This window comes from Peromyscus maniculatus, chromosome 1 (assembly GCF_049852395.1).
Source record: "Peromyscus maniculatus bairdii isolate BWxNUB_F1_BW_parent chromosome 1, HU_Pman_BW_mat_3.1, whole genome shotgun sequence".
NCBI classification, from domain to species: Eukaryota; Metazoa; Chordata; class Mammalia; order Rodentia; family Cricetidae; genus Peromyscus; species Peromyscus maniculatus.
In genome coordinates this window covers 120,205,062-120,232,932 of record NC_134852.1, presented here as the reverse complement: position 1 = coordinate 120,232,932, position 27,871 = coordinate 120,205,062, and the positions used below count along the sequence as shown (strand labels likewise).

General features: G+C 44.8%; 1 protein-coding gene across 1 annotated transcript in view; it reads right to left on the bottom strand.

Moving 5' to 3' along the window:
* Swap70 (switching B cell complex subunit SWAP70) overlaps positions 1-27,871 on the bottom strand; it is a 65,124-nt gene that overhangs the window by 5,392 nt on the left and 31,861 nt on the right. The window contains exons 3-9 of the mRNA XM_006978584.4: positions 21,914-22,087; positions 14,777-15,004; positions 13,167-13,313; positions 11,143-11,251; positions 8,968-9,149; positions 5,585-5,692; positions 3,999-4,165 (exon numbers count right to left, since the gene is read on the bottom strand). Coding sequence (XP_006978646.1) covers positions 3,999-4,165; positions 5,585-5,692; positions 8,968-9,149; positions 11,143-11,251; positions 13,167-13,313; positions 14,777-15,004; positions 21,914-22,087 — 1,115 coding nt within the window. The remainder of the gene's footprint in view (positions 1-3,998; positions 4,166-5,584; positions 5,693-8,967; positions 9,150-11,142; positions 11,252-13,166; positions 13,314-14,776; positions 15,005-21,913; positions 22,088-27,871) is intronic.

The following is a 27,871-nucleotide window of genomic DNA, read 5'->3' as shown; positions in this document are numbered from 1 at the left end:
TTCTCTGGGACAACCAGGAGTCAGACTGCAAGAGCCGCTGCATTTCCCTTTGGTGCTGACGTACAGAGGGAGGGGAGGCTTTTTGGGGTGAGGCTGCCCTCATGCAGCTGGAGAATCAGCACAGTAGGGTCTTGTGGAAGGTGGACCCCCACCTCCCAGTATAGATGCCACCATCCAGAACATGGCCTTGGCAGCAGAGCCTGGAGGAACAAGAACTGAGCTTGGCAAAGCAGTTGTTCTTCCTGGAACTCTGACACAGAAGCAGCTGACACAGAACCAAAGACAATGGAGAATTTCTCCTAGCGGTGGCAGGGGCAACCGGCACCCAGTGCCTGTGTCCATGGCAACCCCAGGCCCATCCTGCTTGTTTCCTGCCTGGCCACCTTCCCTCCATGGGACTGGAGACTATTTAAGAACATTCCCATAAATCATCTTCTGGCCTTCCCTCATCCACGCTGGTTTCTGTGGTTTGCAAACTAACCTCTTACTAAAGACCTGAGCACTTCCACTCTTCCTGTTTCTCAGCTGCCTCATTTACAGAGAAAGGACCAGCCAAGTGCGTGTGCATTCCGTCATCCCAGCCACTCGGAGGCTAAGGCAGGAGCATCACTTGTGAGCTGCCACGGGGGCGCTGGGACCCTGGCCCTCCCCAAGAGCAGCAGGTGCTTCTAACTGCTGAGCCCTCTACTCATTTTTCTGATATTTTCTTGGCCTAACACTGTCATTCTAGCCTTTCTTTCAACATTTTCTTAGCTCTGTCCTTGATATATTGTCCCCACCTGGGATAAGGGAAAAGGAGAAGGCTGCAATATCTAACCTCAGCCTCACAACTCTAAAGCTGGCCATCTCCCTTATTTTACAGATGAAAAACTGAAAGTTCAAAGTAGTAAAATACCACTTTAAACTCATACAGACAGAAAGCACCAGACACGGGAATTAAATAGCCACACCTCACCTACGAACCCAGGCGTGCCCACGCTGCTTCAAACACATGAACAACACAGCAGCAGCAGCTGGAAGGGAGCAGCAGCAGCTGGAAGGGAGCAGCAGCAGCTGGAAGGGAGCAGCAGCAGCTGGAAGGGAGCAGCAGCAGCTGGAAGGGAGCAGCAGCAGCTGGAAAGGAGCAGCAGCAGCTGGAAAGGAGCAGCTGGCGCCTATCTCACCAGGTACAACAGGATCCTGTCAGCCATTCACAAACTATTCCCTGGGCCTGCGCTGTAGCTCGGGTGGTAGGGTGCTTGTCCGGCTTGAACAAAGCTCTGGGCTCAGCAGCCAGTAACAGTTATGGAACGTGTCTGTAATCCAGCTCTCAGGAGGTGGAGGCAGGAATATCAGGAGTTCAAGGTCAGCTGCAGCTAGATAGCAAGGCTGAGGACAGCCAGGGATATATAAGACACTTTCTCAAAAAGAACAGCAGTAATTCCCTGGGAGCTTAACCAACTCACCCTGTGCTGGGTACTGCCCTAGCTGCTGGGAATGCAGACATGAGTAAGATCCAAACTTGGTCGGCTGTCTGGACTTCCGAGATGGGCCTTATGTATACAGAGCAGGGTGGCCTCAAACTTGCAATAATCCTCCTGCCTCGGTCTCCTGAGTGCTGGAATTATAGGCACATACTACCATGCCTGGCTCAAATCTAAACCTTTAATGAGTAAAGTTATAATGAGATCGATTATGGCTCAGTTTCCAGAACTTTCCAGTAAAATGTTAAAAGTTTGCTTCTGAATTTCCTATCAGATAATCTTCAGAATTATACATTAAAAACCAAACTTTTAGCTGGGCAGTGGTAGTGCATGCCTTTAGTCCCAGCATTTGGGAGGCAGAGCCAGGTGGATCTCTGCGAGTTCAAGGCCAGCCTGGTCTACAGAGTAAGTTCCAGGGCAGCCAAGGCTACATAGAGAAATGCTGTCTAAAAGAAAAGAAAAACAAACAAACAAACAAACAACAAACTCCAAGCTAGGCATGGTGGCATACATCTTTGATGCCAGCATTGAGGAGGCCCAGACAGGTGGATCTGAGAGTCTGAACCAGCCTGGTCTACATACCAAGTTCCAGGCCAGCTGAGGCTACATAGTGAGATCTGTCTTAAAAATGAAAATCAACTTTAGTTTAGTGACAAAAATAAATTAATTAATTAAAGATCCATAGGGCCTTTCTGCCAACCCTCTTCTAGCCCATTTCCATTCCTTTGTGCTACAGGGTACAGGCTCTGTAGCCTCACCTCACTTCCTGTTCCTCTCACAGGTGGAATGTGATAGCCCCTTCCTGCTCCCGCCTCCATGCCATGCCTTCCCAGCAATAATGGACTCTCCCTCTGAACCACAAGCCAAAGGGAACCCCTCCCCCGAAGTGGCTTTCATTATTACGAAACAGAGAAGTCACCACTGCAGAGAACATCGTCACTCCACACGGGAGAGCCCATACCTCAGTGAACTCCTGAGTAAGCTGGCTTCTGCGACTTCACCTCTGCTGTGTTATATCTAATTCCCTTCAAGACTACTGAAGCACAGCATGCCTTCCCCGTGGACTCTGCATGAGAGTAATCTATCAGCTCCCGGCACAGAACAAATCAGTGGCTCAAAATATGTCTCCTGTCACTCAAGAGCCACTCTTTGGAAGTGACATGGGATTCGCACCTTCCCCTGAATGACCTGCTAATGCCACTGTCAACAGCACCAGGGGCCGCTCCAAGTAGCTGGTTAGGGCAATTCTGGAGCGGCTTCCCTCCCTCCTTCCATCCCTATGTGGGTTCCGAGGATTGGACTTGGGTCACCAGACTTATACAGAAGTGGCTTCATCCACTGAGTCATCTCGATGGCCCCAAATCAAATGATGAATGTGATGTCTTTTAATTGCACTTGTTTGTTTTGTGTGTGGCTGCATGCCAAGGTGCACATGTGGGGTCTAGACGGCAACTTTAGGGGTTGGTTCTTTCCATTCACCATGTGGGCCTCGGGGTCAAACTCAGGTCATAAAGCTTGATGCAAATGCCTTCACTCACTGAACCATCTCACCCGCCCCCGCCACTTCTGGCCAACTCCTTTCTCCAGTTTATTTTTCTATTTTAACATTTTAAAAATTATTACCATGTGTATGTGTGTGAGTGTGTGAGTGTGTGAGTGTGTGTGCTATGGGATGAGCGTGGAGGTCGGTGGAGAACTCTGAGCCAGTCATCTCCTGCCTTCACGTGGGCGGCAGCTGGAATGGGAACATCGGGTTCACAGTGCCGAGCCTCGTTCACCTGCGGAACCATCTCAATAGCTCTTCCCTCTTCTTCCCCAGGGTTGGACAGCATCTTTTGCTTCTCCCCATGAGCACTGGCAGCTCTACACATTAAACATGGGAGGAGGTGCCCCAGGTCAGGTACCTGTACACTGCCTCCCCCAAGGCGTCACAGAGAAGCCAACGGGACAGCGGGTTACCCCAGCTAGCTCCTCGTCCCTCTGGGGCCCTCCTTTTACTCTGTGCTCTCTGATGTTACAAAGACCTAAAGTAAAATTTTTCTCTGAGAATATGAGCATCACAACTGTAAATTTGATTTTATAAGTTCAGGGAAGGAATGAATCTAGTTTCAAGACTTTTAAAACTTAGATTACAAGTAGTAGCTATTGAAGAAATGGTATCAAACAGGAAGTGCATATCCCTCCTTATCCACAAAACCTCTGCCATGTCTGGCCTGAGGCAGCCCTGCCTCTGCACCAAGGGTCACTCAGGTCTGGACACAGTGACAAAACCAAGTTTCCACCAAAGCTGACCCGGCTGATAGACATTGGGAATAGAATAAGCGCACCTCAGCAGACACAACCACCACACTGCTCTCAGGTACAAGGCCCTTCCTTGGACCCCAAGCGAAGGTGTCTGTACCCCAGGACCAGAACACACACCCAACCAGCCCGACATTCAGTCTCCGGACAACACATGGGCTGGGCCCCGTTCGGTCCGTGTTAGACTCCAGAGCAAGCAGAGCCCCTGGGGGAGGGCTGCAGAGCAGTCTGCACCTGGCCTGAAGCTTGCGCACCGTCTCTTCGTCCTGCCGGGCCTGCCTCTCATCCTCCAGGGCCTCCTGCAGCTTTAGGTACATGTCTTCCAGCTCCCGGACTCTCTGCAGATACTGCTCCAGTTCCGAGGACTTCTGGGCAACCTGCTCCTCCATCTGCTGTCTGATCTGCAGGGATAGGAGGATCGTCGTCGTCTTGCTTAAAGGCAGGCGACTTCCTCCCCAGGGCAAGGCACCCATCCCACCTCTACCCTTGAGCTGAAGATGGAGGAAATGAGAGCATATACCAGATACCAGCGCTAGGAGTGCAAGAAAATAAGCTACACCCGAATTCTGCCCTCCTGTTCTATATCTGTTCCAGCCTTTGTACTCTATATTTTTATCCAAGTCAAGAGGGGTTTTTTTTGGGGGGGGGGGGTTAGTGTAATTTCTCTTGAAATTCTATTCTATAAACCTCTTTATCAAATCTTAAGAAAGAGCAAGCCATGCTGGGCAGTGATGGTGTTACACACCTTTAATCCCAGCACTTGAGAGGCAGAGGTAGTTGGATCTCTGTGAGTTCGAGGCCAGCCTGGTCTACAAAGTGAGTTCCAGGACAGCCAGAGCTGTTACACAGAGACACCCTGTCTCAGAAGAAAAGAAAAAAAGAAAGAAGAAAGAAAGAAAGAGTGAACTTTTGTCCAGGCAGAGCAGCCTAGCAAGTCTCACACTTGTACCTCCTTCCCCATCCCTGGGCACCAGTATCTAACAAGTGCATGGCTTTCCTTCTGGATTGAGGAGGTTTTAATCCCTGTCTTAAAAAAAAAGATAGGGCTGGGGCAGAGTTGACTGGTGAAGTGTTTACTTAGCGTGTGTGAGGCCCAGGACGGGGTTCAATCCCAGGACCCTGACACACACACACTGTCACACATTTTGGTGTATGTCTCTGCAGTTTATGAACTACGTCACTAACACTAGCTCACTGTGTTCTCAGGAGAGCCGAGAGCTCACAGAATGACCCTAATTCAGGAAGCACACATCCTCACACTCGTGCTCAGGGAGACCAAGCAAGGAGGAAGGGCAGCTGGGCATCCTCACAGACATCTCACCTGCCTTCCTCATCACAGACAGGACTCTCACCTCTGAGCAACAAGTGACTAACAGCAACATCGGACCATGTGCAGGCCCCGAGCTCGGCACAGCAGTGCCCCAGCAACCAGCTAACTCCACAAAGCAACCTGGACCTTGGCATGGCCACAGCAGCAACCAGAGCCCAGAGGTCTCAGTGCTCACTCTATGTTCCCACAGCTAGTTACTGTCCAAACTAGAAGTCTTTGGAGAAGGAAAAGGATCCTGGTTAACAGGGACACCTCAAAGACACGTAACCATGTTAACCAAGCATTTATGACCAAATTGCATACGATTCTCTCAGGGGTCTGAAAAACAAAGTGCCCATCCTTTACCTCTACCCTCTGACACACAGAAGGTGCTCAATAAAGTATAATGCACAAACACACAGCTCCCCCAGTAGCCACCAAAAGCCACAGCAAAGCCAGGCTACAGTGGCCGCCAGGCCTCTCCTAGCCGATGCAGTGGTTCCAGCCTTACCAGTTTCTCCCGCTCCAGCTCCGTGCTGAACCTGGTCTGTAGTTCCACTTGAGTCTGCAGGCGTTTCTTCTCCTCATCTGCAGCCCGAGATGCTGCTTCCTCCAGTTTCTAATCAATCCATCAAAACCCATCCCCAGAAAAGCAGGGTCATTACAGTGGAAGAGAAAGCCCTGCTTAAGCACATCAGAGAACCAGTCAATAAAAATTAAACACAGGCTGTGAGACACACTGGAATGCCAGCCAGTCTCCCCAGCCAGCAGATAAAACAAGTAGGTATGAATGACTTGATTCTAAACACGACTTGATTGTGCACGGAGAATGTGCGGACGGCCACTGAGCCACCATCATTTCCGGCTACACTCCCACAGTTTGACTAGTTCTGGGCTCTCTATGGTACTGTCACCTAGCACACTGTTCCTCACATCAGTTAACCAGGATTCAGCTTCCAGATGGGTGACACAGGGAGCTTCCTCAACCCACAGCCCCACCCCCCAGGAACAACTGATTAAAGTTATTTTAAAAAACAAAAGAAAACACAGTACAGCTTTGCAGACTACCCTAAGGGCATACACCAAAGGAGAATACTATCCATCTAAGAAAACCTATCCTCATAGGCTGGGGCTGGGGTTCCATGGCAGAGTGTCTGCCCAGCATGCACAAGGCGCCAGAGTTGATCCTACCCTCAAAAACAAAATACAAACAAACAAACAAAAACACTGAAAACCAAACAGCAACAAAAGACAATCGGCTGGATCTCAGAACACTCCCTCACTCTCCTGAGCAAGAAGGAAGTACCACTCCTGGCAGATGGAACCAGAGACAAGAGCGCCCTCTGCATGCTGCTCACAGCTCAGGCTACAGAAGGCAGGCCTGCTCACCAGGGTCTCACTTGGGGGGCAAAAGCTCCCCAGAAGAAGAGAGCAGAGGTGCCAGCAGGCTGTGTCCTCTGCTGCGTAGCAGAGGTTTATTGAGGCAGGAATACAGATCCAAAAGACTGGTGCTGTCTCCACCCAAGCTCATACAACTGGCAAGCCCCTGCTTCAGCCTCCCAAGTGTGGAGTTACAGGTATGTGTCATCACACACACCCAGCCTTTCTGGAAGTTTTGCTCAAGGAGGAAGGTAGGCTTTCACCGAAAGTAGTGACTTTGTTATGTGAGATGTACAAATCTCAGGACACAGTTGAAAACAATGAAGAATTAAAGGAATTAAAAGGAGGCTGGTAGCAACCCAACCAGCCTAGTTAAGTCTAACAGAACCAGGAAGGCCCAGCTAAGCAGAGCCCTCCTGTGGTAGGAACAAGTCTCAAAGACTGGCCTGGAGAGAACAGGGGCCTGAATTTAACTCCAGACTGTGAGGTTAGTTGGTTTCAAGGGCGCTTTTGCAGACAACAAATCAAAAACCCAGGAATCAGTGAACTCTGGCAGGTAGGGGTGACCACAACAAAGGTAGACAGCTAACAGGGAGGAGAGAAGGAGAGCAGTCTGGAGGGTCATTCCAGGTGACTGTGGCCATGCATACCGCAGCCTATGTCACTGAGGAGCAGACTGAAAGGCCACAAGGGTCCAGGAAATCGTCCAGCCGAGTCACTAAATAAATAACCAAACAATGACAAGCTGAGGGCAGGTGTCAGGACCGGTATCCATAGTTCCTACGACACGTTATCTTCTAAAACATCCAGTTTTCAACTAAAAAAAGTATGAGAAACAGGAAAGTGGAACCCATAAGTAGGAAAAAACAGTCAACAGATACTGCCTTTGAAGAAGCCCAGGAGGCGTAGCTACAAAGCCATTACTGCGAATACACTAAAAAGAATAAAAGGAAGTCATGGTTAAAGACATAATGGAAGGAATAACAATACCCCACTGAGCAGAGAATATCAATAAAGAGGCAAATTTAAAAGGACCAAATGGGGCTGGAGAGATGGCTCAGAGGTTAAGAGCACCAACTGCTCTTCCAGAGGTCCTGAGTTCAATTCCCAGCACCCATCTTCTAGAGGGCTGGGGTTAGAGCTCAGCTGGAGAACCTGTACAGCTTCAGGAAGCCAGGGAGCCAGGGCAGGTGTGCTGGAGCCTAGGATTCCTCAACTTGGAAGGTGGAAGCAAGAAGATCAGAAGTTCAAAGCCAGCCTCCCTAAGTAGAGAGCTGAAGCCTAGCCCAGGCTACAAGACCTTATTTATTTATTTTTTTTAAAATCAACTAGAAGGACTACACAATCTATCTGGGCTGCAAGAAGACTCCACTAAAGAGATGCACAGGAATTATGCAACCAGAAGAACAAAAGAACAAAATCAAACAGCTGCAGAGAATGCAGGCACTTCATGCACAATATCTGTTCAATGGAATATAAGGACAGAGTGAAAGGGAGAAAAATAGTTGAAGAAATAGGTTGAAACTTTACCCAACATAATGGAAAACCTTGGCCCACAGTCTGAATTCTTAATAGGTCAAAAACAAAGACAGTGCCAGACATGGTGGCCATGCCTTTGATTCCAGGCAGGGGCAAGCGGATCTCTGAGTTAGAGGCCAGCCTGGTCTACATAGCTAGCTTTGAGCCGGCCAGAGCTGCATATTAAGACCCTGTCTTAAAAACAACAGCAGCACCCACAAACATCACAGTAAAACCACTGAACGACAAGAAGACCTTGAGAGCCACAACACACAAGGGCCTAGAGTAAACACTACCGCTGACTTCCCTCAGAAACACATGACTAGTTCTAGACAAAGCACAGTTTGTAAAGCTGAAGTACACCACCTCTGGCTGCAGCAGGGAACTGCCAAGTCCTAGAGCTTGTCCTCCTATAGCAGAGTGAACAGCATCATTCAGACAGTGGCTTTTCCATCAGCCCAGCCTTCGTGACTATAGATCCGGCTCAGGTTCTGCTCAGGTCTACCTGTGTGTGTCCTACACAGCAATCAGAGCACGTGTGAACATATATAAAAATGGTTCAAGTCTGTGTCCTGCAGCACCATCTACTAAGGACAGAGAGGGAACAGGAGGGACAGCTAAGAGCGTTAGTAGGCCCAGGGGCTGGACACACTTCCTGAGAACTCAGGTCACCAAACCTCCTCCTGAACTTGTCCAGCCTGGGCTACAGAGTGAGTTCCAGGAAAGGCGCAAAGCTACACAGAGAAACCCGGTCTTGAAAAAAAAACAATTAAATAAATAAATAAATAAATAGGAGGTAGGAAGAATGATGGCCAAAGCCTGGCTTCAGTTCCCATTAGGTCAGACAAGAAGGGACCTAGTGAACTGCCTTTCACTCTGAGTATCTTCAATCCAAACCAGAATCAAATAGCCCGAATATACAAGGCTGTGTGGCTTCGGTACCACACAGGACGGCCTGCCCTTGCTGAGTCCCAGACCTCTCTGCCCTGCACCCACCTTCCTCACACTCTCCAGCTCCTGCTGCTTGTTTTCATTGGCGGCCTGGAGCTCCTTCATCTGCCGCTCCAGCTCCTCCTGCTCCGCTAGCAGCTTCCTCCGGAGCTCTTTCCGACGCTGGCGGGCTTCCTTGTGTGGTGGGGGGCTGCCCAGCTTCAACAGCTGGACGGTAGAATGGATGGCTAGGACAGAAGAGGAGAAACTGTGCTTTCATGTCTAACACTCGAGTGATGGGGTGAGACGTGAGCATGTTCCGATCCTGCCAGTGAGCAGTGGTGCGGCCTGAGAGGCATCCGCGGCTCCGGCTCCCACATGAGGAAAATTCACACCAAAGTCTCTTCTGAGTGCAGGTCCACAGCTGCACACCTGTGCTTACAGACACTTCACTGGGAACACTACAGAACACACTTAAGAACTTATGACATAGCAGGGCCTTTAATCCCAGCAGGCAGATCTCTGCGTTCGAGACCAGCCTGGTCTACAGAGTGAGTTCCAGGACAGCCAGGGCTACACAGAGAAACTCCATCTCAACAAACCAAAACAAACAAACAACAAAAAAAAAAAAACTTATGACACTTTCTACTCCCTTCCACGTACTTTTTTTGGAGACAGGGCTTCGCTGTGTAGCCTAGCTTGGTCTGCCCTCAAACTCACAGCAACCCTCTGTCTCCAGTTACCAAGTGTTGATACCACCCCCCTGGCCCTTTTCTACTCCTGAATGAGGACCAGCAAGATGACTCAGCAGGTAAGCCTGTAGACAATCTACAATCTGATCCTTGGGACCCACAGGTGCCCATACACACAGTAACAACCAACAGATTTTAGAGCCGAATAAAATTAAGACACACTAAGGGCAGACAATCAAAGTTCCTAACATCTGATGTGCAGGCTGCTACCCTGATTCTGTCTTCATCTACGTCTTATGAAACCACCTCCCTATCTGTATATGACCTACACACATATCACAGTCATTGCCATTTTTTGGAAATCTACATACAGCACAGCACAAAAAGGACTTTGTAAGACACGTGTATATTCCAGGTGCATATCATTTACATACATATATTTCACATAAAAATCTCATTTATTTTCTGTTTTTCTTATATTTATGAATGTTTTGTCTACATATATGTATGTGCACCATGTATGTGTCTGATGACCACAGAGGTCAGAGGAGGGTGTCAGATCCCCTGGGATTGGAGTTACGGATGGTTGTAAACCACCATGTAGGTGCTGGACGTCAGACCCAGGTCCTCTAGAGGACCAGTCAGTTCTCTTAATCACTGAACCATCTCCCCAGCAACTTTTCTGGTTTGTTGAAACAGAATTTGATTCTATAACTGAAGTTGGCCTGAACCTATTAAGTAGCCCAGACTGGCTTCAAACTGACAGCAATCCACTGCCTCTGCCTCCTGGGTGGTGGGATCACAAGCATGAACCACCACACCTGGCTCTTGGTGTTTTCAACCATTTAAATTTAATTTCTTAGCTTACTAATACCTACTGTTCAAATTCAAGAAGTATGAACAGACATTCAGGAAAGTTTCTGCCTGCTCCTATCCTCCAAGCTCTGGGTTCCTGGCCATCAGCAACTAAGGCTAACCATTTCTGTTTCTTCTGAGATATTTTAAGCAAATGGACATGTCTACACATCATTCACTTCCTTTTATGCTTAGCACAATGCTCTCTCAAGTTATTGATTTCCTGAGTTACTTAAAAAAACTCTTGATGTGTTCAAAACCACTCCATAAATTCCTTTTCTGCCTTGCATATGAACAGAATCTCAAAGTGATCTCTAACATTTTTCATAAGCCTAAAAGGTGGGGGGAACCTTTCAAGGATTAGGATAGTAAGACCTAAAATATAGTTTTATCCCCCACAAAGGCAGTATGCAAATAAATTGACCAAAAAAAGGGGGAACTCGTGTTTTCTTTCGAATGTAGCAATAGCCATGACATAAGGAAACAACACTGTGAGATTTGAAAACAGAAAGCTGGAACATTCACCAATTTTTTTTTTTGGGGGGGGGGGGCGCGTATTTTTTTTAGGCAGGATCTAAAGTAGCCCAGGCTGATCCTCCTGTGTCTACCTCCCAAGTGTTAGGATTAAAAACGTGTGCCCGTGCCCAGTTCTGCTCTCAAGTTTTTTCACGGAAAACAATAAAAAATGTCCTACCCTGAATCCACTCTTGTTTCTTCTTCTTATCTGAAGCGCTGATCTCAAAGGTCTTCTCAAAGCATTTTATTAGGAACAGACATTTCTTTCCATCTTTGTCAGGCAGAGACTAAAACAGAAGCATGATTAGTGCTTTAAACTTTTCTTCTTCCTTGTGTGAGATGATTAAAAAGCAGCTGCAGAGAGAAGGCAGAAAGCAGCTTGACCTGACCTTAGGTGGGACCGACTATGTTTATTCGTGGAGAGGGGGCATCTTTGTCACCCACATGTGCAGATGCCCAAATGCCCACAGAGGAAGATGGGATGTGGCTTCTTCTAGGGGTGGCAATGACTTCCAGAGTCCTCAAGGGAAGCTGGGAAGCGTAGTCCTTCAAGAGGAAACTATCAGTTTGTTTATGGAGACAGGGTCTCACAATGTACACTAGGCCAATCTTGAACTCATGACCCTTTGGGCCCAGTTTCCCAAGAGCTGGGATTACAGACATGTGCCACCACACCCAGCTTAAGTTTTCTTATGTTTTTCAATTCATTTCTTAACTATTTATACAAATCTAACTGAAACTCAATGCCAATGAAAAACACTGACAAATGCAAATGTCTGATTTACTAATGCTGTGTCCCAGGCAGCCTCGTGTGTGACTACAATGACCCCTGAGTGAGATGCCACATCTACAAAGGAAGAACTATAACGGCTGGTAAGGACAAGAGGACCCTACGCTCTGCTTTCTGGAGTACAATTCTTTCACTTGAGCATGCCCCCTCCAAGAACCCTGGAAGGGACACCCATATAACCGTTAGAGGAGACCTCTGCCTGCTATGGCTTTTCCTTCACCTGGGGTGTTACTACCAGTGCCCTGCGGTTCTTTATGTGGTTCTTTACTCTGTCTTTAGGAGTAAAATGGTAGGGCTTATAGTAATCTTCTAGGTCTCAGTTTAGCTGAATATAAGCAAGCCCCTTGGCTGGCGCTCCTTACCCCAGAGCATTAATCTATCTCTATACTATTTCTATAGGTAAGTGTGAACTCCCATATTTTAAATGTTCTTCAATAAATACAGACACTAGTGGTGGTTCATATACAAATCAAATCTAAAAATCAAAAATTTTTTTTTGAGACAAGGTCTTGCTATGTAGCCCTGGCTAAGTAGATCCTCCAGCTTCCTGAGTGCTGGGATTACAGATATGTGCCACCTCACCCAACAGAAGTTACATTCTTTTTTTTTTTTTTAGAAGTTACATTCTTGAGGACTTCACATCTTTACAGAATTAATAGCTATGAAATAAGTCACTCAAGGTAGGCATGGAGGTTCACATCTATAATCCTAGCACTGCATAGAAAGCAGCTGAACAATCAAGCATTCAAGGCCATAGCAAGTTTAAAACCACCCAGACTATATGAGATCATGTCTCATAAATAAATACATAAATGTGTCTCCAAAAACAAGGTGAAGTGTGGTAGCACATGTAATCCTTGCACCTGGGGTAGAAGAGGCAGGAGGATAAGGAATTCAAAGCCATCCCTGACTACATAGCGACTTTAAGTACAACCTGAGTTACCCAAGATCCTATTTCCCAAAAAAGAAAACATCACCCAAAATACTTAATTTTACTGATCAATTTTCTTCTATTTGCTCTAATCAAAATGCCTCAGATCTTTTAGTCTATTCATAATTTCCAATATTCTCTTACTGCATTTTTTTGCCTTTTTAATGACTTGGTTTTACTCAATAAATGATTCCTTAAATATAAATCTCTCAGATTTAATCTTATTATTTAATATTAATATTTATTTTTTAATAATACTTTATTCCCAAGCATAAGGCAGAAAATAAATTCATATTAAGTACACATTTTGTCAGCCATCTTTAATTTTGGTTTAGATTAGAAGTCACAGTGACTATACTTTATTTTGGAAATGTCCACTTGGACATTTACTTGAAGGTTTAATCTGGAAGAGTGAGGACGAGAAAGTCTGTAGACAGCAGGGGGCAGCAGAGGACAAGCATGCAGAGAAGCCACCACTCACCTCCACACAGCAGTTTTCATCCAAGAGGATGTCTCCCTTCTTATCTTTCAGGTCCTCACTCACAAAGTAGGAGATGATGTTGGGTTTTAACACAAACCACCGCTCAGTCCAGTTTTTCCGTTTGTGGCCTTTTTTCATCATGTAACCCTATGAAAGATTAAACCTAACGTAGATGTGTGTGCTTTTTTATGCGTAAGAGTTTGACAGTCCTTCTTTGATTGCCTTATTTACTCCACTATCTGGTACCTGGTGCTAAATACACAAATGTCAACAGTTCTCACTCATGTGGATCATGGACTGGAGTCTCTGAGGATCTATGAAGGCCAGAGGCATGATCCCCAGTCAAATCCACACAGCCACATACAAAGGTTTACATGTAATTTTAGACATCTTAGAGAGTCTCTGCAAGTTACACACAAATAACAGAACCTTTGGTATTAATACACAGTAAATTTTCCTAAATTGCCTTACCTTTTAAGACATTTGTTGAAATACTTATAGGTATACAAAAATGTCTGGAATTTCCTGGCACCAAAAGGAGACACATAGGTATGTGAACAGAGCTGTGTCACATACTTCCTTGAAATACCGAAACCTTGTACAAGCCTTAATAAATGCTTATTGGTGGGCTCCATCAGAAAAAAAGAACAAAGACAATAATAATTACCTACTGAACAAAGAAAGGAGCTAAGTAAGGAAACCCGAAAGCAGAGTTATTATTCAATATATTAATGTAAAATGTTTGAAAGATGTGTATATGCACACCTTCAACCCCAGTAGGCAGATCTGAGGCCAGCCTGGTCTACATAATGACTTCCAGGCTAGCCAGAGCTGCGGAGTGAGACCCTGTCTCAAGACAGGCAGGGGAAAAAAAAAACAACAGACAGACTGATGCTCTATTTAGTATTTGATTCCTACATGCATATCAGGCACTATGTTGGGTGATGAGACAACAAAAAAAGTTTGATAAGATAAATACAACTTTGCTATATAAAAGTATCTCTTTCTGAAGGTAAAGGTGTTTTTCTAATTCTGTTAAAAATATGAGAGTACTTTTTAAAAATAGTTTGGAGATTTGAACAGTCCCTTCAAAAATAGTAACTTCTCAATTCTTAACTGTATTTCAAAACTGTGCTGGAAACTCTTTAAAACATGAGCCTAGCCGGGCGGTGGTGGCGCACGCCTTTAATCCCAGCACTCGGGAGGCAGAGCCAGGCGGATCTCTGTGAGTTCGAGGCCAGCCTGGGCTACCAAGTGAGCTCCAGGAAAGGCGCAAAGCTACGCAGAGAAACCCTGTCTCCAAAAACCAAAAAAAAATGAGCCTAGAACCAAAGAGACAGCTCAATTGTAGAGAGCTTGTCTAGAATGCACAATGCCTTGGGGTTCAATCCTCCATATCCCAGCAAGGGGGGGGGGGGATTTTAAAACTCTAATAAAAGAGAAAATAGGAACTTTATTTTTGTTCTAAATCATTTAAGGAGTGTAAGTGACTTACACCATCTCTACAGAGAAGAAGGCAGGGGGAGGGAGAGGCAGGGGGAGGGAAGGAATCTCTTTTGTTTCCCACGTCAAACTAAAGACGAGGGAGAGCAGTGTCACGGTCCTCTTACCTGCTTCAACACATCTAAGATAAGCTCATTGAAGACTTCGTTAATGGCCATCGACACCGTCTGGCGGTCCATGCCCTTGCTGAAATGTCCATTTCCAATTAGCTCAATAAGTTCCCACGCAGAAAGGCCATCTTTACTGTCATCAAAGTTGATTTTGTAATGTTCAAATTGTTCTTGTTGCCAACCTCCTCCCATAGCTTCTGTAAGTTTCTTAAGCAGGTATTCAATCTGTAGGGGGGAAAGTTAATTATTCCTTTTTTTAGGTTTGTGGGGGTTTTGTTGGTTTGTTTTTGTTTATTTATTTGTTTGTTTGTTTTGTTTGTTTTTGCTTTTTCAAGAGAGGGTTTCTCTGTAGCTTTGGCTGTCCTGGAACTCACTCTGTAGACCAGGCTGGCCTCGAATTCATAGAGATTCACCTGGCTCTGCCTCCTGAGTGCTGGAAACGAAGGTGTACACTACTACCACCTGGCTAATTATTTTGTATTTATACAAATATAATGTATTTTTAACATAAGTATTCATTTGTAGGGGAGGAAGGAGGAGGGAGGACAGAAATCTGTGGTTGGTATGTAAAATGAATAGAAAATCTCTTAGATAGATAGATAGACAGACAGAGAGATAGGTAAGTATTCATTTGTGTTATTCACACTATTGGGGTCAACTCAGATATATATATATTTGTTTGTTTGTTTTTGTTTTTGGAGACAGGGTTTCTTGTATAACAACCCTGGTTGTCTTGGAACTCCCTCTGGAAACCAGGCTGGCCTCAAACTTGGAGCTCTGCCTGCCTCTGCCTCCCAAGTGTTGGAATTAAAGGAATGTGCCACCATCCAGCAGGAAATATTCTTTATACTTCCAAAAGAATACCTCTTTAAAGAAACTCCCATTGCTAGGGAAAGCTATACACATAAAACACCAGAGGTTGTTCTCTGCTGTCCTAGTAAGTAAATGAAAACTTGACATGAATCTCGCTGAACATGGAAGTGTTATTAAATAAACATCTCAAATGCACAAGTTATTCCCTAATTTACAGATTTCCTATGTAAACCAACTACTTATTTCCTGATGTCTCCATCCATTAGAACACTGATGATGTTATAAATATGACTGGATTCCTAGTGTGAGCCAGAAGGGCTTACTAAATCTTGAAACATCAAACATTATCTAGGAAAATAGCGAGGGCCAGGGGAGAAGGAAGAGGAAAGACACGGAGGCAGTGATGACATGAGCAGGTGACACTGCTTTTCTTCTGAGTGTGCTACACGTATTCTCAAACACTGCTCCTCCCTACCTTCCCCGTGCTTCCTCTCGATCTGGTGTATTCCAGAGCATATGCACTGTGCAAACTGACGGGTCTGATTCTAACAGCTCCACACATACACACCATGTACCTCTGCTCATTGCCATCCCACCTCTTGTCCTCTCTGGTCCCCTCCCCTCACTATGATTTCAGTTGGTGCACTACCATCCACAAAAACGCACACCAGTACTCCAGGTCCTCACCACTCACATCAAACCAGTAACAAAATGCTGCTGACATCAGTCCCAGACCCAGTGTTTTTCACCATCAATTCAACCAGTATTTTGTGCAATGGAATGGAAAATATTCTAATCCAACCACAAGAGAGCCAGATACAGTTTTACAGCAAGGTTTTTGTGTGCACATTTGTGTGTGCCGAGTCAGGATATAAAATGTTTCTCTTCCTATAAGCTTGAAATGGAAAGAAAATAACTTAGCTGGGCGTGGTGACACACACCTTTAATCCCAGAATTTGGGAGACTGAGGCAGACAGCTCTGTTTCAGGTCAGCCAGAACTGCATAGTGAGATTCTGTCTCCAAAATCAAAACAAAAAAAAAAAAGCACAGGAGAAAGAGAAAGAAAATACCTTTTTTCCATAAGGTTCACAAATGTGTTCCTCCTCCTCCATCTGCTTGCTTCAAGCCTCACGCTTGGCCTCTCACCCTTTCTAGGCCACACTGTGTTTTAACAGGCTCCAGGGGCCTTCACACTGGCCTAGCAAACTTGCTCTAACCAGCTCTAACCAGCGCTAACCAGCTCTAACCAGCACTAGCGCAGGCCCTGCATCCTCTTCCGTGTCCCTGCTGCACTTAGCGCTCTGTTCCATTTCCAGGCCTTATTTGCTTCTCCACCATTTCCTGAACTCCTCTCAGAAGGGCCCTGCCCCATCTGTCTTTGAATTCCCAGAGCTCGGCAGGGCACCTAAAGTACAGCAGGCCTCAACTAACATCTGACACGAACTAAACTAAGCTCCAGTTTCCTCATCTGTGGAATGGGATGACAACACTCATCCCTGAAAGGGATAAAAGAAGACACACAGAGAACAGTTTGCACAAAGCTGCCCGGCAGGCACACCATCAATGCTGCTTCCCCTCCACACCGAGTAAAGAATTTCTTGAGACAGGGTTCCTCTGTGTAGCTTTGGAGCCTGTCCTGGAACTCACTCTGTAGACGAGGCTGGCCTCGAACTCACAGAGATCCACCCGCCTCTGCCTCCCAGAGTGCTGGGATTAAAGGCGTGTGCCACCACTGCCCGGCCCTGGGTGAGAAATTACATTTGAGAAAGCAAAGAATGCAAAGTTAAATGGACCTGCATAAACACCATACAGCTTTTCTGGCAAACATTTGTCAAAAACACAGAAAATCTTTAGCTACAAATAAGACTTGGGGTTCATCTTCTCTGTTTTATTCTTTGCATCCCCATTAATGTGATTATAATGTCATTTGTGAAATAATAAAGTATAATAGGAAAAGAAGGCAAATAAATTTACATTCACTAAGTATCACAAGTTCAAAAACCATCCCAAGTTCTAAAGACTTAGCTAATGATAGACGCTCCCTTGGGAAAAGCTTACCGGAGGCCTTGAAAAGCATGAGAGATGTCAACACATGTCATGTGTTGAAGAGAAACACACTGAGGCCTTTCCTTTCTCTTGCTGAAGACATGCCATTGACTGCTTAGACCCTCATACCTTTGGAGTGGCAGGGAAGAACAGATGATGGAAGAGAAAAAAAGCAGAAAAGATAATAGGAAAAATGACTATGGTCAAGAAGAGACAAAACAACAACAAAAAAGTTAAAAGAAAAAGAAACCAGTAAGAGTCGTGTTGGTGGCAGGAACATCAGGAGTTCAAAGCCAGCCTGGGCTACATGAGGCTCCATCTTACTTTCCAACGATGTAATAAAGGAGAGTTATATAAATAATGGTTCAAAGTAAAATAAGCAATGGACAGTGGCATTAACATACACAGAAGCTCTAATCCCTAAGGGTGCCAAGAAGAAGGCTCTAGGCTGCTGGTTGTGACTTAGCTTATAACAAGAATACAGGCGGACACCTTACCAATCCAGTGAGGGAAGCACACGTGTGTGGGCACGTGTGTGGGCAGGAGAGGGACTACAGAGGCCTGACAAGCTAATGTAGCCCATGACACCAAGTCAGGAGGCAGCCACAGCTCTGCCTTACCCACCACTCTGGACGAGGCCACCTGTACCGTCCGACTCTGGGCTCCTGTCTTCACCAGGTAACCTTTGGTTTGCAACTCAGAAAAGGAATGTTACCCACCACTCAGTTCTCAAAGCAGCCTCCCAAGTTCATCACGACCTTCCTAAAGGCACTCGTCAAGCCCTGGGAGGCTGACTTCCAGCCCCAGCACCCACAAGCCGTTATTCCCAGCAACTGTTATCTTCTCCTGGTGACTTCCGACAAATCATATACTTACCATAACCAAACAGCAGAAGGGCATTTTGATTATGCTGGCCAAAGAGACGCATTCTCATGCTCCACTATTCAAGTAAACTAAATAATGAGTCATGTGCCGGGGTTGGTTTACAGTGCCCTGCACCATTTCTAAGGCTCATTCAGTTCAGGAAGCAGCTTGCTTCCTCCTTCCAAGCAGATTTCACCAAAAATAACAAAGAAGAAATTTCAAGCTGAATGGGATTTCTCTAGGCCTTTGGCTTGAATTTTTATTCTGTCAAAAGTTAGATAGATAGATAGATAGATAGATAGATAGATAGATAGATAGATAGATAGATAGATAGATAGACAGAAGACAGATAAATTTGAGTATGTATATACACATAGACACATTCTATTTAGAGTTCTATGCAATAAACATTAGGCTTCTCATATGTATGACACTATGAATTTGTAAAACTTTAAAAATTCCCAATGGGAATTTAATTTAAACCCACAAAGAATTTGCATTTTTTAAATATGTTTTCACATTACATTTTCTAAAAATTTGCATTTCTAAAACAGCTCAAATACAGTTTTTAGGCTGTTAAACTTGTAGAAAGGAAGCAATATTTAGTGGCTGTGTTTTCCACAACATAGGGTGAAGTTGGGGTTGCAGTGCTTGCCAAAGGGCAGGTGACACACCCGATCTCAGTGGGCCCCAGGCCATGGGTTAACCCTCAGAGGGCTGACTCAGCAGTGAAGCCATTTCACATTAACATGCTCCAGTGACCCCTTCTCTGCCCCACAGGAATCATCTCTGAGTCTAACTCTACTTCTGTTGTTGAAACAGATACTGCCATGTAAACCAGGCAGGCCTCAGCCTTCCCCAGGGCTGGAAGTACAGCACCATGCTAATTCTGACACTAAGAGATGCAGAGGCACTTGACAATGCAAAGCACGTAGTGAGCCCACACGATACACAAGATCCACTGCACCCAAGAGAGACCATTGGCTTCCCAAACAGGAGTAACATGTTTGAAAGAGGACAAACTGTTCGTGTCAGCCTAACAGTGGAGGTGAGCACACAGGAGCATCTGGCTAGGCTCTGGGCTGCAGCAAAGACAGCATCAGGTCCATCAAGGCCCATGCAGGTTCTGTTGCTCCTCAGAGTCACCGAGAAGCTGACCACAGTAGTGGCTCAGTGACGACAAAGCCCCCAAATCAGGAAAGCATTTGCCTTGTCCATAAACCAAGTAAGCACACAACCCTTGCTACTTAACTGCTAATTCTGAAAGCAAGACAAAGTGGCGGTCAGGTCCACCAAGGATATTTTAGTGACAGAAAAATCCAAAAGGTCAAGGGTCGCGACCCATCCACCTCTGATTCCAACACATGAATAAACTTGGAATTTCAAGTGTGGCTGCAAAATATCTTCAAAGACCATATTGGAAAGCTGGGCAATGGTGGCTCCCACCTTTAATCCCCACACTCAGGAGGCAAAGGCAGGCAGATCTCTGAGTTTGAGACCAGCCTGGTCTACATAGTGAGTTCCATGATAGCCAGGGCTCTCTAGAAAGACCCTGTCAAAAAAAAAAAAAAAAAAAAAAGTCACGCTGAAATCTTACATGGGGCTTGAGATATGGCTCAGCAGCTAAGATCACTGTCTACATCCACATGATGGCAAACAACTTTCCATAACTCCAGTTCCAGGGACCCCAATGCCCTTTTCTGACCCCCAAGACCATCAGGCACACATGTGGTGCACAGGCATACATGCAAGCAAAACACTCACACACATAAAATAATAACAGTAGTAGTAGTAATAATAAAATTCTTTTCTAAAAGAAAGAAAATAGTATGTGCAGAGCTCTGAGCAGCAGCCATGTCTGTTAAGTGCGTTTTGAGGTCACCATTATCCCACTCAATCTCTGGATTGCGCTGGGCAGCGCTCTAAGATGTGGCTTTCTAGTTCCCCTTTAACACACACTCAATACCTACAGCATTACCGTATTTAACAGTAAGAAACTGTTCCCACTACCGTAGAAACTGCCTTTCCCTCGTTATCAACAACTACCTATTGTTAAATCCAGGGGCTCCTTCTTACCACTATCTGATTTTTCTGCAATTTAACATTCTCATGCATCTCCTTTTATCTCACAGCCTGCCCAGTTCTGCTTCCTTTACCAAATCTACTTCCTCCTGCTGCTATAGAAACAGCCCCAAGGTTCTCCTTGGCTCTCACAACTCCTACTATGGTTGCTTCCCCTTGCCCCACTCCTGTGGTTTCTCCATGTCTCTCTCTTGCCCTGGCCTCTCACCAGCTCTAGTTGTATATTTTCCACAAGAATAGTCTACCTCCAACACCAAACATGCCATACCCTCCCTCATCATATTCCACTTGTTCATCAACTTGCCATCCATTCATTCACTACCAAATGCACGAGTACATCTCTGTAGTGAGCATGCATCAAGGTACTACAAAATGCTTCATATATGTCACCTTGCTCAGTCTCACAAGGTGCACTGCAGAAAACAACTATCTCCATTTTAAAGATGGGGAGACCCAGATTAGGAGGTTAATTTGTTACTCTGTGAGTAAGTGGTGAAGTCCGGTTTCAAAAATCAGTCTGTTTCAAAGGCCAGGCTTTAAACAAAAATAGTATGCTACCTCTAGTTGCCCAGCACTGAAACTTGCCTCTAGTTCCCCACAACCAGGCACTATTGACATGAGCAGGCATGGAACAAGAGGATACAAATTTAATCTGCTGGCTATGGCCTTATCTAGAACAGACCAGTTAGCTGTGCTCTGCAGAGGACTCCGAGATCCAAAAGTTCAGACACAGGACTCAATAACATCATTATCACGATTTCATGAAGGTAGCTGCCTCCTACAGGAAATTGTCATCTTGATTCAGAAAGGTCCTTGTCTGGTCAAACCTCTCTTGCATCCTTGGTTTCCAGAAAACACAGAAACCTTATTCTTATTCCCGCTGTCTGCCCTTTGGAAGTTCAGGGGGAATAATCAGGAAGACCAGCAGAGGCACTTTCATTTGCTCTGAGAGCTCTAGGAAACAGCCATCATCGAGACTTTGAAACAGTAGTACCTACTCCTAACACAGCAAGAGAACATTCTGGATCCTATGTGTTTCCCACAGAGCCCAGTTCTTCCACGAAAACTGAAAATTATGTTGTCCCTTGTACTGAGCAAATACCCTAGATATAATGAGGATGGATTCATCTGCAATCACAGCAATTCCAAGAAGAGTCTCACCGCCCCTGCAAATCTCCAAATCCTTAAGCTTTTTAACTTAACCTGTTTTTGCCTCTGATCAAAAAACCATTGCCTCTAATATAAACAATGAATCAACACAAATGTTTGCAGGCCAGGTCTACTCTGTGCCTAGACATCTAAAAACTCCCCAAAGCCACACACCTTACCTCTTCTGGCACAATAATTAATGGATACTTGTCCTCAGACAAAAAGTTGAAAATGACCCACACTTTAAATGCATCATCTTCTGTAATGAGTAGCGGATTCTTTGTGAGGTTTTTCTTGACACAGAGGGTCCAACACATTCTATTGAATTCAATCTTGTCAAAGTTGTCTTGGACCTAAAACAGAAAGAAGAAAACTTCTGAGCCAGTCCAAAATAAAGTCACACATGCATGTACACACACAGAGTGCATGCATAAAATAGAAGAAGCCTCAGCAAGCTTTCTACTAACCAATAACCATATTCCACATATCTGCCCCTGATACACTGTCAGTGACTCAGCTAAGAATTCTACTTAGCCTGACCTAGAGGTAGCATCTGTCCTTGACACTAACTGAGCACAGATATTCATCAGACCTGTCAGAGCTGAGAATGCCAATCACTATGGGCCACATTCCGATACCCTATTTTACTCCATTTTTATTTATATGGGCAAAGAAGAAACTTTGTTACAGAAAAACTGTTGAACGGAAATCCTGAGACAGCTGTGCCATTCATTCTTGACTCTAACACTCTAAGAGCTGATTACTGTGCTATGAAATGAGGCAAAGATGAAGAACTTGATCTATGCTCTTACACATTTAGTTTATCAGAGAAAACACATGCAAGTAGTCAGTTTTAATATAGTATGTAATCAATACTTTCTCATTCCTCAACAAGAAAAATTTATACCACACTTACTACTTTCCAGAGACAGATAATCAATACTAGCCTGTCTCTCCAAGGAACATAAAGACAATTATAAAATGGTGTGACAAATTACTGTAACCAAGACAGGCAGAAGATGCCATGGGAATGCTGAGTAGCTAATCCAACCTGAATGAGGGGCTACATGATATTTGGGCTGAGGTCTGGCTCAGTGGTGAAATGCTTATGCAACATGTTCAAGGTCTGGGTTTGATCCCTACTACTGAAAAAAGTAAAAAGTCAAACAGATCAAGAATGGGATAAAGCATGCTCCAGTTTATAGAGTAGAAGCTACCAGAGGTGACAGCAACCATGGCCAGTTTAGAAGAAAAGCGGGCAGTCAAATGTAAGTGGGAGCCAGGCGGTGGTGGCACACGCCTTTAATCCCAGCACTCAGGAGGCAGAGACAGGTGGATCTCTGTGAGTTAGAGGCCAGCCTGGGCTACCAAGTGAGTTCCAGGAAAGGTGCAAAGCTACACAGTGGGAAACTACATGCTAGAAGATGGTCTTAGCTAAGGCTTCCATGAGTGCAATGGACAGAATCCACTGTGTTCCTTTAAACAAAAAAGGAAGTTCATTAGGAGAACAAAGAGTAACCTCACAGATCCAACATGAGCCAGAAAAAGGAGGCACTGAACCTGCGCCAGTACCAAGGTAGGGTAGGAGCTAGAACTTCTGTCCAACTCAATCAAAGGAACAGTCTGGTGGGGACCCCACAGCCACTATAACATGAAGACACCACCACTGCACCTGTCCTGGGGCCTCTATGTCACTCACTACAGTGGGTCCCTACTGAGCCTGAGTCACATTCTCATGTTCAGGTGACAGGGAAAATAAGGACCTATACTTTTCTGCATCTCCATGAGAGACAGGTCTTGTTCAGAAGAGTTCAAAGGCCAGTCAGATCAATACTGGCAAATGTCCACTGCACAGGACACAGGGAAAATTGAGACTATAGAGGTGAAGACCGGGTCAGGAAGAGGCCGGTCATTCACAGTAAGGAGTGAGGACTTATCTGTCCTGACAGCTGAGGCTCAGTGATCTTCATTGTTAAAGCCATATTCTGGGACAATATGGGAGGAGCTGGTGAGCAGTACAACAGGAGCAAGGCATGTATTATTTATTTTGGAGAAGTGACCTGTGTTGTATATAATGTGAAGAAGCCCCTGCTGGCCTCAGGGAGATGCTGCTCTTGACCTCCAGCCAGTTTGCGGTTGGCAAACCAGACTCCAGGAAGCAGAAAGATGCTCTCTGTACTTTGCCATCAGCCCCATCTTGTTCTGCTGTCACTTCCCACATTTTCATCATACGTGGCAGATCCGTAGATGGACTATGGCAGCAAGTGTCCCTGCTTTACCTGTTTCTTTATCTAGCCCTAACACCATTTACTGAAGACTTATTTATATGTGAAGGTCGGGGGCTATCTTTCAGGAGTCAGGTTTTTCCTTCCACCGTGTGGATGCTGGAGACCAAACTCAGGTTGTCAGACTTGGTGGCAAACAGATTTATCAGATGAGTCATCTCAATGCTGTCCGCCCTCCCCAACCTTTTAGGTGCTAGGAATGGAACCCAGAGCCTCATAAATGTTAGACAAGCATTTGAACTTACACATCACTCCTAGCCCTAACTTAGACTTCATGTTAGTATTTTAAGTTAAATATCATCCCTGATTTATAGACCAGGAAATGGGTTCAGAAAACAATGAGGTGTTCACATGACTGGCACACATCAAAACTAAAACATAAAGGCCAACTCTTTCCACTATGTCAAACTGCTTACAAAACTCAGTAGATGGAGGTCCCCTCTGTGACATGGGTTATCTATGCAGAACTAGTTCCAACGGCCACTGACACCAGATCTACCCACAGCATGAAAAACAAAAAACAAAAATATATTAAGTGACAAACAGAACGTAAGGGAAATGACATGTGCACAAAAGTATGTATTCCTACTCAGGAACAAGAAGTGATTCCCTGAGCATGTGGTAAATCACAGGACCACCCCGGCCCCAGGGAGTGCCTTGATACATGGCATTCACTTTTCTTTCTTCCTCCTCCTCCTCCTCCTTCTTCTTCTTCTTGTTCTCCTCCTCCTCCTCCTCCTCCTTCTTCTTCTTCTTAATTTAACTTCTTTATTGATTCTTTAGGAGTTTCACATCGTGCACCCCAATCCTGGGGATTCACTTTTCTAAGTGAACAGAGGTCAAATCATAAAGGACTTACAATTTAAAAAAAGTGTGCAGGCCAGTTTAGTACTTAGTAGAAAAGACGGTGTTCAAAGCAAACCTTAAAGTAGGTTGAAGGCCATCTAGAGGGCTCAGTGGGTAAAGGCACTTACTTACTGCTAAGTCTGATGACTTGAGTTTGATACCTGGATCCCACACAGTGAGAGAGAGACCTGACTCACACACACACACACACACACACACACACACACACACACACACACACACATATATTACGGCATGTGCAAGCGCATACACACTAAATGTTTGTTTGTTTGTTTGCTTATTTGTTTGAAATCAGAGGCATTGATAAAGAAAAGGCAACCCAAGGGCAGGAGGAAAAGGGCTGGAGCACAGGCATGGTGGCAGCAGTACGCACTCACATGCAGGGAACAGTGAGAGGCCAACTGGGGCTGACCAGCAGGAAGATAGCACATCAAATGCCAGAGGCAAACTGAAGTACAATGTCCGCTATCTCTAAGCACAAGAGGAAACAAGCAAAGGCTTTAAGGTAGGCCCTGGCTCTGTGTTTGTGGAAGGCACACTGAACACACTGACATACTATGGAAGAGGGTTCTCAGTAGCTAGAAGGTAGGGATCAGAAGATGGTGGCAGCAAAAAGGGAATGATCTTGGTAGAAAGGCATGAGTACCAAACAGGTGCACAAAACTCCCTGGGTTTGTGAAGGGAGGGAGGTGTTCGGCTGTGGGCATCTTCAAGTTGATATCTAGGAATATTTAGAGATATCCAAAAATAAAGAAAGGGAAATACAACCTACAAGAGGAAGACCTATGAGTCAACAGGTAGATAATGGCACAATGATGACCCCAGAGAACATAAGGCAAGAATAAATAAAATCAGAAAAGAAAAAAAAAAAAAACCCTGCAAATTGGGCACAGATGGCACACACTTGTAATCCCAGCACTTGGAGGGTGGAGGCAGGAGATCAGGAGTTCAAGGTCATTCTCCTCTACTTAGTGAGTTCAAGGCCATCCTGGGTTAAAAACAAAAAACCAAAATCTGGAAGTTGGCCAAGTGGTGGTCTATACCTGCAATCCCAACACTCGGGAGGGTTAAGCAGGAGGAAATGGTGAGTTTGAGGTCAACATGGACTGCATAGTGAAACCTTTTCTGGGAAAATAATAATACATCACATTCAAAGGTGAGAAACTGAAAGCCTTTCCTCTAAGAGGAGGAATAAGACAAAGACTTCCCTGATATAATACTAGAAGTATTGAGCAATGAGGCAGGAAAATAATTAAAACTAAGTAGCTAGTTGTAGATTACTGAATCTTATATACAGTAAATGGTAAGGCTTTTAGGAATTAACTTTAAAGAAGGTGAAAGAACTATAACGTAAAGCATTGCTGAAAAAATACAAAAGAAATAAACAAGTAGGACAGCATCTCATCTATGTTTGTGGATTAGAAGACCTAAGATGTTCATAACACCAGACTAACCTACAGACTATGAAATTCCTACCAAAATGCCAATGTGTCTTCTTGCAGAACTAGACCCCCCCCCCCCCCCGCAGAAAAAAAATCCTAACATTCATATGGACTCTCAAGGGACTCCAAATAGTCAAAACAATCTTACAAAAAAAAAAGAGAAACCAAGCTGGAAGTCTCACATTTCCTAACCTCAATATACAGTACAGAGCTAATGTGATTATTATACTCCTGACATAAAGACAGACATGGAGACAGACAGACAGAATTGAGTCCTCAAGTATATAATCACATGATCGTCAATAAAGGGCCAAGAATACACAAGGAAAGGGAAGTCTCTTCAATACGTAGTATTTCAAAGAGTGGATATCAACATGCAGTGGAATGCTCTTTATATAACACTCGATACAAAAATTAACTCAAAATGGTTGGAGCTACAGCTCTGTGGACAGGGTGCTTTCAAGTCCCTGAGTTTGATCCTCAACACCACATAACTAGGCAAGGTGATCCATAACTGTCATCCCAGCACTTGGATGGTGACAGCAGGAGGATCAGCAGCTCAAGATCACTGTAGCCACATAGTGGGTTCAAGGCCAGCCTGGACTACACGAGACCCCGTCTCAAATAAAAGTCAAAATCAATTAAAGACCTAAAACTATACAACTTCTCAAAGAAAACAGAAGTAACACTTCAAGACATTCTAACAGCAATAGTATTTTGTTTTTAGTAACCATGAATTTAAAAGGGGTCAATTATCACAAAACTGAACAGACTCCTACAACTCAATCACATTACCCAACTTCACAATGACCAAAAGAAAAAATTTAAATGAGCAAAGGGCTTGACTAGACAAGCCTTGACTAGACAAGACATTCCAGAGAATGTCTACAAATAGCCAATAAGCCTATGAAAAGATGTTCAAATTAAGTTATCACAGGGAAATGCAAATCAAATACAATGAGCTATCAGCTCGTACCCAGTACCCAGCTACTGCCAAAGAAACATGAGGTGAGTACAAACTGAGCCTTTTTGGGGTTTTTTGGTTGGTTGGTTGGTTGGTTGGTTGGTTGGTTGGTTGGTTGGTTGGTTTGTTTTTGAGACAGGGTTTCTCTGTGTATAGCTCTGGCTGTCCTGGAACTCACTCTGTAAACTAGACTGGTCTCGAACTCAAAGAGATTCTCCTGCCTCTGCCTCCCAAGTGCTGGGAAAACTGCCCTTTATAAACTGCTGAGACTGAAAAATGGTGTAGACATTCTTCAAAAAGTAAAAATGAAACCATCACATGACCCAGCAATCTCATTACTGGGTAAATACCCAAAAGAACTGAAAACAGGACCTTGAAGAGATACTGTACCTCCACATCCACTGCAGCACTGTTAAACAGCCAAGAAAAAGAAGCCTATGCATTTACCACAATTTGCTGGATGGACTGTATGTCAAATTACTCTGATTGGTCAATAAATAAAACACTGATTGGCCAGTGGCTAGGCAGGAAGTATAGGCGGGACTAACAGAGGAGAAAAGAAAGAACAGGAAGGCGGAA